Source organism: Pempheris klunzingeri, chromosome 4 (assembly GCF_042242105.1).
Source record: "Pempheris klunzingeri isolate RE-2024b chromosome 4, fPemKlu1.hap1, whole genome shotgun sequence".
Taxonomy (NCBI): domain Eukaryota; kingdom Metazoa; phylum Chordata; class Actinopteri; order Acropomatiformes; family Pempheridae; genus Pempheris; species Pempheris klunzingeri.
In genome coordinates this window covers 26,985,779-26,997,617 of record NC_092015.1, presented here as the reverse complement: position 1 = coordinate 26,997,617, position 11,839 = coordinate 26,985,779, and the positions used below count along the sequence as shown (strand labels likewise).

The following is an 11,839-nucleotide window of genomic DNA, read 5'->3' as shown; positions in this document are numbered from 1 at the left end:
GCGTGTGCATGTGTGTGTGCTTGTGTGTGTGTGTGTGTGTGTGTGTGTGTGTGTGTGTGTGCACTCACAAACACGGGAGACATTCAATAATGACTCTGTTTGAATAGCTGTGTTTAGTTGAGTGCTGATAAGTAATGGATATGTAATAAGCATGTAATAAGCTGAGAATAACACTTTCCTGACATTAACATTAGCAGCTGGTATCTGTTTGTGTCTGCATATGATTTAGCTGTTCTAAAATCACACCTGGAATCTCCACTGCCTGCTATGCACGTCATTTTCTATGAAATATTTGCATCACAGATAAACAACTGCAAACATCTTCTGAGTTATTTCTATTAGATTAAAGACACTTTATTCTATATCTGTAAATAGTGTTTTTGGCATTAATGATGCAGCAGTAGGGTGATGTAGTCTCTTTATTGTATTAGTTGAAATCTACAGCATTCTGTATTGATGATAACTTTCTTAAAGACATTGCAGTAGTCTGGCAAAGAAGAAAGCTGCAGTAACCTAAGCAACTTGTAATAAAACATGCATCAGAATTTCAGCATCATTTAGGTTAAAAACAGATACGTTAATGATGTTTTCATGACAGTGTTTATGACAAATAAAGATCCAAAACCACTTCCAGATAACTGATGTGTTAATCTATTTGGACAGGCAACCTATCAAATAGCTGGTGTGAGATATAGAATTGTGTATTGTCTTCATATCATTGACGTATGATATTATACTGACAAACAATATTTTCCAAAGGGAGCATGTAAGAAGAATATTGAATAGTCGAGCACTACATGAGAGGGATCCACGAATTTCTCAAGTCAGTCAGTTGATAAACTTGTTACAATTCTCAGGTCATGTGTGTGTGTGTGTGTGTGTGTGTGTGTGTGTATGTATGTATATATATATATATATATACACACACACACACACACACACACACACACACACATATATATATATATATACACACACACACACATATATATATATATATATACACACACACACATACACACACACACACACATATATACACATACATATATACATATATATATACACACATACATATATATAAATATACAATTGTGTATATACATCCATTTGATGGTTTAGCATTGAATTATATGGAACTACTGACAGGAGTCTCTGCTAGCAGTGACAACCAGAGTTTACCCTGTGACAGCTGTCTTATATGGATATGGGTTGACATCATGTCAGATACTGTATTTGCAGGAAACCTCCTGGGATTCACATTTTTTTCAGAGACAGTTGGATCGTTTTGCATAATAACTGTTTTTAACACAAGTGTCACATCGCCTGATGCCTTCCTCTGTTTCAAGTTGCCGCTCCTCAATGTCATGTATAGTATACACTATATGGACAAAAGTATTCGGACGTCTGCCTTTACATGCACGTGAACTTTAATGACATCCCATTCTTAATCTGTAGGGTTTAATATGGAGTCGGCCCACCCTTTGCAGCTATAACAGCCTCAACTTTTCTGGCTTTCCACAAGGTTTAGGAGTGTGGTTATGGGAATTTTTGGCCATTCTTCCAGAAGTGCATTTGTGAGGTCAGGCACTGATGTTGAACGAGAAGGCCTGGCTCTCAGTCTCCGCTCTAAGTCATCCCAAAGGTGTTCTATCGGGTTGAGGTCAGGACTCTGTGCAGGTCAGTCAAGTTCCTCCACACCAAACTCGCTCATCCATGTCTTTATGGACCTTGCTTTGTGCACTGGTGCGCAGTCATGTTGGAACAGGAAGGGGCCATCCCCAAACTGTTCCCACAAAGTTGGGAGCATGAAATTGTCCAAAATGTCTTGGTATGCTGAAGCATCAAGAGTCCCTTTCACTGGAACTAAGGGGCCAAGCCCAACCCCTGAAAAACAACCCCACACCATAATCCCCCCTCCACCAAACTGTACACTTGGCACAATGCAGTCAGGCAAGTACCGTTCTCCTGGCAACCGCCAAACCCAGAGACAGAGAAGCGTGATTCGTCACTCCATTGAATATGTCTCCACTGCTCTAGAGTCCAGTGGCGGCTGCTTTACACCACTGCATCCAACGCTTTGCATACGCACTGTTCTTGAGCTAATCTGAAGGCCACATGAAGTTTGGAAGTCTGTAGCTATTGGCTCTGCAGAAAGTTAGCGATTTCTGCGCACTGTGCACCTCAGCATCCGCTGGTCCCGCTCTGTGATTTTACGCGGCCTACAACTTCGTGGCTGAGTTGCTGTTGTTCCCAATTGCTTCCACTTTCTAATAATATCACTTACAGTTGACAGGGATGAAATTTCACGAACCGTCTCATTGCAGAGGTGGCATCCTATGACTGTACCACGCTTGAAGTCACTGAGCTCTTCAGAACGACCCATTTTGCATCAAAAATGTTTGCAAATGGAGACTGAATGGCTAGGTGCTTGAATTTATACACCAGTGGCAAGGGGTCTGATTGAAACACCTCAATTCAATAATTAACAGGTGTGGCCAAATACTTTTGTCCATATAGTGTATTCCAAATGCATTCCAAATAAAACTGTGACTAAACAAGTTACTAAAAGCTCTTCAGGCAGAGCTGTATAGTTTAAGTGCAGCTTGCCAACAGGGATGTAGATTTGATTTCCTCATTCTCTGGAACAATGTGGTATGTTTAACCTTTGACTTTTTTCCTAGTAGCCATCCCTGCGGCTCAGGTTTTTATCCACTTTGTTTGGTGGTGTTGTGATCACTCTTGCACCCATGGGGTCACTTAACCCCCCGCTATCTTTCTGTGTCACTCTGATTCATTGGGGACCTCATACTTATGAGCTGAGGCCTGTCACATAGAGGAATGGTGTTCATGGGCTCAGCTTGGCAATGTTCCAGCAACATGAAACCCCCACACGCACACGCACACACGCACACGCACACACAAACACAAACATCCCTTGAGAGCCAGGCATCTGTTTTAGCCAGATGTGAGCCATCAGCAGTGAAACACACACTCACATGCACACTCACAATGACACATATTCACAATCATTGCATTTAGTTATATATCATGCATTTGTGTGCATGAATTCATAATCACACACACACACAGCAGTCCATCCATACAAGCCCCAGAGGGATGGAACATATGTTCACTCCCTCACCACTGGGGAGTGTGGCGAAGCAGGGGGGTAATGTTTATGAGAAAGCGTCATTAATATGACAAAACAAGGCTGGCTGAGGGATTTACTGCACACACTGGTGCTGCCATCATCTGTCAGTGCATCTTATCACCATCTACACTGCTGTTAGCATCTCCGTTTACGTCCCACCGCTCCTAAAGCCTAGCGATTAATCACAGTATATATACATGTTCATCTGTGTATTCTGTACTGTGTTCAACGGTGGAAAAAGTACCTGTTTCCTCATTTTCTTAAGCAGGTAAAAGAATATAAACCCTTCATCATGAATATACAATATATATATATTTATATAACGATTACATTTAATTAAGCTTTTAGTAAAGTTTGTCAACTTGTCTGATAACAACACCAGCTTCGGGGTTCCATAAAGATGCTATAAATCAAAACTTGTTCTGTCATAAATACATTAAAAAAAATAAAACGTAACTATAGCTGTCAGTTAAATGTATGGATTAAACTGTACAATCAACCACTGAAATGTAAATTAGCATGAAATGGAAATACACAAGCGAATTACAAATTGTACGTGACATTACTTAAGTAAATGTACTTTGTTACAACCACAGCAGCCTGTCCCCCATTTGTTTGTTCTTTTTTGCATTTTAATTTAATTTTCTAATTTTAATCTCTATTAAACTTTGCATGTGCATGTTTGCATGGAGAAACCCAAACAGAAAATGGTCTCCTATGTTTGTGTACTTGTGACAGGGGCAGACAGATAAGGCAGTGTGGAAATCTGTTCTGCCAGCTGACCACATGTTGGAAAGATATTTACAGCTTTGTTTAATAGGATAATTTCACCATAATTACCATACCCACCACTAATCCCATAAACCACACGCTCATCTCCAGCACTTTGTCTCTCAAAGCAAAGCATTCCTTGGTATTTACCATTTGAAGCTTAAAAATGTAATATTCTGTCCCATCGTCGTCAATCACTGGCTGTCAGTCAATGAATCAAAGGATTGATTATACACAGAGAGGATTGATGAAGACATTTTAAAGATAATGGTGGTATTGTGTTAAATAATAGATCACTTCTGGAATTATTAATTGGTGCAGTTTAGAGAACCGTGCAGAGTCTATATGCCTGTGGTAGATGAAGAGATCCAGGGGATTATTTTGCTGTAGCAACACAAGCAAAGCAATCCATGGGGTCAGGTCAGACAGTGTATTATACAAAGTGCAGTGTGACTATTGGGTACCAAGCTAATTCATTACAGTGCATGTGAATTTCATTAGTTCTACAGATGTTCTGTCATAACGTAAATTTTGGACCAAATGAAATTGTGACCAGATGATGTCACTGGAGGAAAAGTCACCACAGGATCTCTGTAATTATGCTCATGCAAGGGGGCACGTGAATGTGTATACCAAACGTCATGAGGATTCATTCAATAGTTGTTGAGACATTTCACTCAAAATTACAAATGTGAACCAAATAGTGCCGCTGTAGTAAAAGACAGGAGACCACCAAAGTCATTAGGCTTCATCCTCTGGGGACCATGAACGTCTGAACCAAATTTAATAAAGTGGTGGATCAACCTACTTACGGACGGCAACATTGCTTCCCTTGGAAACGGCCATCTTCACCCTGTACCCCTAAAAGTTAAAATGGAGGTTTCCACTATGATGCCACAGTTATTATGGGATGCTTGAAATATTGCTATATGCAGTCTAATCTAACTGTCAAATGAGTGGAATTGTTCCTTACTTCCCTATCTTTTCCATATGCATCAATGAATAAGGATCAACTGTCTTAAAACCAATTCCTCTTTTATGATTGACTATTCTTAATCTCTATTTTCCTCCCCTCTGTTTTCCCCCTTACTGTCTGCAGGGCGGTGGTGCACATTCAGGTCAACGATGTGAATGAGTTTGCCCCAGTGTTCCGGGAGCCCCAATACCGAGCTGCAGTGACGGAGGGCAAGATCTACGACAGCATCCTGCAGGTGGAGGCTACGGACCAGGACTGCTCCCCACAGTACAGCCAGATCTGTAACTACCAGATCAGCACCACCAACGCACCCTTCGCTATAGATCGCAACGGTGAGTTTGATTCACATTTTCTCCCTTTGCTCTCCATCTTAAAGAAGATGTAAAATCACATTTCTGTCATGACACACTGGCAATGGTGATCTAACAATCCCACCTATGCACACACGGGCACTTTACAGCCACAGGAGATTCACACATAAACACTCATGCTACACCTACCTACATACACCCTGACAGATGTCTCTCCCCAGGATAAAATGTGTTCTTCGCTCTTTCCAAGGACAGTGTCAAGTCTTGCCCAGAGAGCCATCGGTCTCCACAAATCACATCACAGAAGTCTGTGCACACACAAACGTGAAAAACTCACAAGATAAATGCTAAGAAAAATCTATGGGCACACTCAAATGCCCTCATAAATTTGCTTGACATTACCAAGATGCCACTTGCACTTTGTGTCACAAATAAAGATTTTTATGTTATTATCACTCACACACACACACACACAAAACACAATACAGACATGACAAGTGAGCATGTGTCACTTGTCAAGTGTGTGTGAGAGTGAGAGTGAGATACACACACAAACCTATTGAGGGATTGGGTGTTTTCTCCATTTTCACACCCTCTTTCTGACTGTTCCGAGTTTGTTGGAGGACACACTGAGCTCTTGGATCTCTTGGTATTATTATGTTCATATTTCCAAATAGTTTTGTCTTTTTTTGGTTTAACACTCTATTTAAATAGCTTCCACAAAGTCAGGTAGGATAAAATGTACTCACTGAGTGCACACACTTTAAATAAATTAAGATTTAAATACCTGGTTCTTACTATCGTTAGACAAGCATACAACTGGCTCTGGTGGAAAAATCTGCTCATACTCTTATTGGTATATTTTAGGAGAAATTCTGTAGATGCAAAGGACAAAGGTTTTTGTTGATGGCGCCTGCTGAGTATTGCCCACTGCTTAGGTGTTGCAATAAAAAGGCTGAGTGGATAAGGTTAGGGCCAAACTGCACTGTGAATGATAGAGGGGGAAGGCTGCAGCCAGAGTGCTCTCTCTTCTCTCTCTCCATTTGAAGAGGTCCTGCTCAGCCATTGACCGCTGAGGAAAAAACTTTGAGGGCCCTTGAACTCAAGAACACCAGAGGGAGAGAGGAAGAAGATGGAGGGAGGAAAGGATGGGTTGGCTGTGAGAGTGAGACTAAGTGCTATGAGAGGACCAGGGAGAGTAGACAGAAGTAGAAGTAGATAGAAAACAGCATCAGGGAGCTAAACAAAAAGGATAGATCTCACTGTCAAAACATCCCAGGAAAAGACCAAAAGCAAGCATTATTTGATCCTACTAACAAGTATTTCCTGTGTAGCCAACGCCTGATATATCTTCTTTCTCTTTAGTTCCATTATCAACACATCAATGAGCCTCACTGTAGTTTGAGTCATTCCCATTTCTGTTGTCCTGCTATATTCGATGGTGCACCAAACATATATGAATCCACAGCTGAAAATAGTCCCACATGGTTGCTCTAATTACACTTGAGTAACATTTGCTGAAAAAACTATAGCTCCCAGCAATTTAAGGAAATTACTGAGCCCTCTTACCAATACTTTTAACAACTAAAGTATTTATTTGAGTCCTATTTATAAAGATTCACAGGAAACAGTGGACTTTCGGTTGAAATCGGATGGCATTGATAGATGGACAATGATATTGTTGGTTTTTGGTGTTTTCATGATTTCATTTCAATGTGTTGATGGTAAGAACAGGACTGCCACACTAGCTCTGTGACACTGTGATGAATGCTAAGGTACATTTACCATATTCACCATTTTAGTTCACCATCTTAGCATGCTAATGTGTGCTAATTATATCTAAAGTATTGCAGATGTTGATTGGAGTTTGGAATGTGTATACCAATGTGTATGCCATCAACAATAGCTGTTGAGACTTTTCAGTCCAGACCAAAGTGGTGGACTAACCGACCAGTACTGCCATCCCTGGAAGAGCCACACTCTTACACTGACTCACATATTCCTTCACTGCCATGAACAAGAGCAATGTAGTTAATCTCATGTCACTCACACACACCATTCTTGTACTGTAAACACTAACTAGCACGCCAAACGTGTGTTCATCCACGACTGAAAATAGTCCCCTAGAACTGCTCTATTTCTGCCTTCCTGTGAGGGTTAGGTTTAAAACTGAAAACTGCTTTGTTGGGAAATTATTGAGCCTTTTATTTATTTTTTTATTTATTCATTTTCAATGGAACTATTGGTGACCTCAGCAGGAGCAACACACACACACACACACACACACACAAGGTTAGAAAGTCCAAAAGTACTAAGAGCAATGGTTTTGGTCTTTTGTCGTCTTGTTTGGTTAAAAAATGCTATGCGCTAAAATGTGATAATAATTACAAAGGGAGTTCACAAAGACAGATGAGAAGATTGTTCACTTGTGTGTGTTTACATGTTTTAGTTAGAGAGGCAAACAGAGAGAGCAAGACGGAGGGTAAAGTGGTCATTTACTAGCTGGCCTCCATTACCAGCAGTCACAGCATGCACAGCCTGCTGACACGGATAAGTTGATGTAGTAATTGAAGACTTTCGTCATGCAGAAAGGTGTGTATGCATGCATACTTGTGAAAAAGAGAGAGGGAGCAGTACAACAGATGAGGCAGCAAACACTGAAATGGGATGAGACTGCAAAACAGAGAGACAATGATGTGCACTGAAAGGGAACGGGAAGGTTGGAATTCTAAACAAGCTGAGAGGGAGACTGAGAATGGGCGATGAGGAGGACGGGAAAGCGAACAATGCCACCCCTCATATGAATTACATCTAATCCTCCCACTCACACAGTCGTTTTCAAATATACCACATTATCAACATTCAGCTCCCTCTGCACCTCTCTCCCCACAACACAAAAACCTCAAGAAGCACATGGTCTGTAATATAAGTCGCAATAACTCATTCCAGCTACATTTCAACTTGCAGCCAGTAAAGGCCAATAGTGTCTCTTAAATGCTCTTTAAACGCTGCAAGCGTTCTCAGTCAGGGTGCGCCCCCCTGCCCAGGCCAGGCTGCGTGTATAGCATTGTCATCTGTCTGTAGTGGAAGACTCATCAAATATTAACAGACACATTAGGAGCACAAGAACTCCCTTTATGCATTCTGCTCAGCATGAGAAAAGACGTTGGCTTGGTAAATGGGTCGCGGTTACCAACAAGGCAGGAGACTCTCAGTCACTGAATGCGGTCCGGATGCTGATTGTACTGTAGAGACTAGTGTGTTATTTGTTTCTTTTAAGGTACTGGGTGCAGCATTGTAACATTTTAAAATCATTGCCACATTCATTTTGATGCATCAGTATATATCTCTTACAAAGGTGGCAGGCTATATTGTAGCACCAAGCTCCAAAAATAAAAACAAAAACTTGCAACTTGACTTTGGCAGCATTGACAAATGAAGGTAGAACCTGAGCTTAAAGTAGAAGAAGGAGGCCAGACATTCAGGCCAGCGCTCATATTTATATTCAGGCATTTTAACTGATGATTTGTTCATGGTGCCCAAATCTATCTGAAGAAGGTAAAAATTATATTATGCATTTCATGGGATATGTTTTAGTAATCATAAAAGAGTCTTCCACTGATCTTCATTGAATGCAGCCATCACTAAATGTGCGATTTAGTATTGTACTTCCATTCAATTTGGCCAAAACATCTTTACTTTTATTTTCCTAGTATGGCTTGAGCTCCAAAAGCACTAGATTCCACACTTCCCGTAATGAAATGCATAGGTCTTCGATAGACCCTCCATACCTGACAAACACCCATTTGTTTCAAGCTTCACTCCCAAAGTATAGAACCCAAGCTTTCTGATCAAAAATTGTAGTGGCCCAGTCTGAGACGATACAGGCATTGTTCTTTAAACAAAGCAGCACTGTCCCGTTTAACACACACTATTTGTTCCCTTTGGAAAAGTAACACGAGGGAGGTGATGGCAGAACAAGTACAAGTATCTTCATTCAGGAAGCAACAGGGGTTTAATTGAAACGTGGTCTTAATTCTGAGAAACATTAGCACTAATCAAAGCACTTGTGAGAAATAGAGGCTACCTGTCATCCCAACCATGATCTCATTTGTTACAGTGATTATATTGAGGCATCACAGTTCATTTGACAATGATATATAATGATGCTTTAAAATTAGAATTAAATACCCATTACTCCTTTAAGCAAACACAAAGACACACACACAATGTCTTGGCAGATAAGCAGCAATACACAAGTCTTACACAGTCTTATCTAACCATGCACAATGCCATAAATACACAAAAGACTACACGACACAGTAGACACACACTCGGAATGGCGTTGTTGCTCACTTTTCTCAAGGCAGTTTAAAGTGTATACTTAACTTTCATACTTACTGTAGCTTAAACTCTGAAGTCATATAAGTCAGTAAACACAAGAACTTTCTTCAGTCATCAGACTCAAGTGTAGCTCCATTAAGAATGAATTTGAAAGTTGAGCGCAGCAATGAATATGGAAACATATCTGTCGCACATTGCTTACGACTACAATAAAATAAAGCTCATTTAGCTGTAAAAGCTCTCACAGCTGTTTTATGAATCCATAAAATCAGTCTCTGAATCTGTGATGACCGAATAACTCCAGACTATTTCTCAGTTACAGATTTGGGTTTATGATATTTATGAAAGAATGAAAACAATGAACATTTTATGTTAACCTCCTGAAACACTTGTTCCTCTCTACAGCAGATTGATGAATGATTGAGAAATGAAATGATAAATAGATTCGATAGATTAGACAGATTTCAGTAACATATGAAGCACTGATCATGACCGAGTCAGACAAAATAAAACACACAAAAATACAGCTCAGTGAGATCAGCAATAGTGACAGCTACAATGAGAGATCACAGAGAGGGTACAAGTAACAAAAGGTTGTCATTATTCAGTACAGCTTGTAATGTTTGCTTGTAAAACACGAAAACACACTCTAAAATATGTGTATCGTGAATGCGGCTGCTGAAGTAGGGATACTTTTTGCTCTTCTAAAAAGTTTCTAGTGGACTCCAAAAGAGCCATGATTGAGTTGGAGCACAGATGGGTCACATTCTGCGTTGATATCCCTCCCACTATGAAAAAAACACGGCTGACTGATTGTGAGTCAGTCTTTATGACTTCGAAGTCCTGTGGACCAGCTCAAACTTCTCACACACTTAAGAGTTGGATTTAATGGCAAAATGCTTTGTGAGACATCATATTCACTTTAACTGCCTAAATTAATTTCAGGTGTTTTTTTGGCTGATGGGAAATAAATACTGAAATACAGAACAGAAAACTGAAAACACCAATGACAACGGTTTCCACCACTTCTACCTCAACAACATTTTTATGTTTATTGACAACATATTAGCTGATTTTTAGCATCTGAGATTTTAAAACTTCAAACACTGCAATTTACGAATGTGCCAGATGGCTCAGTGCAAAACATTTTCACCAGGAGGCACGATTGGGGAGCTGAATTTACTCTGCAACATATTATAATGACGTGCTTAAAAAAGCTATTTGGGTTGAATCTGACATTGAGCGACTCTTCCCTCCACACAAGGTAACATCCGGAACACTGAGAAGCTGAACTACGACCGCCAGCAGCAGTACGAGATCCAGGTGACGGCCTGGGACTGCGGCCAGAAGAGAGCTTTGCACAACGTCCCTGTACACATTGACGTCAAGCCTGTCTGCAAACCTGGTTGGCAAGGTGGGCCATCATCACATGAATATGTGTGCAAATATTTCAGGCATGTCTGACTGTGCAGCGTTTAAACATCCAGAAACACAGATGCAGTTATTTGTGTGTGATTACTTACGTTTGTACATTATGTGTGTCAGCGTGCGAGCCCGGCCGCACTGTACAGTGTGTTCACAATGATGGTGCATGAAGTAAGAACTGTGTGTGTTCTTCTTATGGTCACAGAAGAACAGCTGTGATTATTTGGATGTCATTACTTCAGTGCATGTGTTCCTGCTGTAGTCTGCATACTTCATTTTTCTCCATTTGTGCTGATCATACTGTCTCGTAGCCTGGGAGCCAGACTAATCTGCGAGCACATGTTTTATTTGCTCTGCCCCCCTCCTGTTCAGACAGATTTCCAGCTGACCTGGCCTGGGTCGGGCCAATCACTACTGTTTATCTAATATGGGGCAGCTTTTGTCATAACGCCCCTCAGAAATCAAAAATGAACTGAAAGGTTCCAGATTAATTTACATTTGTGGAAGACACTTGTGATGTCTCCCCTCTCTCTTTCTGCCTTTCTATATTTCTCTCTCTCTCGTACTCTCTTTTTCATTCTTTTCTCTTCCTGACCCTCCGTTTCTCTCCTTCCCTCCCTTAGGAATTGGTTTGTCAAGTTTATCTCATGTGATCAACAGCACTTTACTAAGAGCACCATGACACTGCCAACATGGCTCTTAGCACATCAGAAGGCAGTCGTGGCAGCCTCAACAAGACCCACAGTAAAGCAAAGACAAGTGTCTGGTGGTGGGGTGCTAAAGTAACACAAACAGCACTCGAGATAACTGAAGATGCAATTTACTCTTGTCAGAGAAAGCAGCAACGCGTGATAGAAG

The 11,839-nt window shown here is 40.7% G+C and overlaps 1 protein-coding gene across 1 annotated transcript in view; it reads left to right on the top strand.

Annotated features, from left to right (window-relative positions):
* The window catches only part of LOC139199577 (calsyntenin-2-like), a 145,806-nt gene that overhangs the window by 61,211 nt on the left and 72,756 nt on the right, over positions 1–11,839 (top strand). Inside the window, exons 5-6 of the mRNA XM_070828626.1 lie at positions 5,025–5,233; positions 10,821–10,970. Of these exons, the coding sequence (XP_070684727.1) occupies positions 5,025–5,233; positions 10,821–10,970 (359 nt within the window). The remainder of the gene's footprint in view (positions 1–5,024; positions 5,234–10,820; positions 10,971–11,839) is intronic.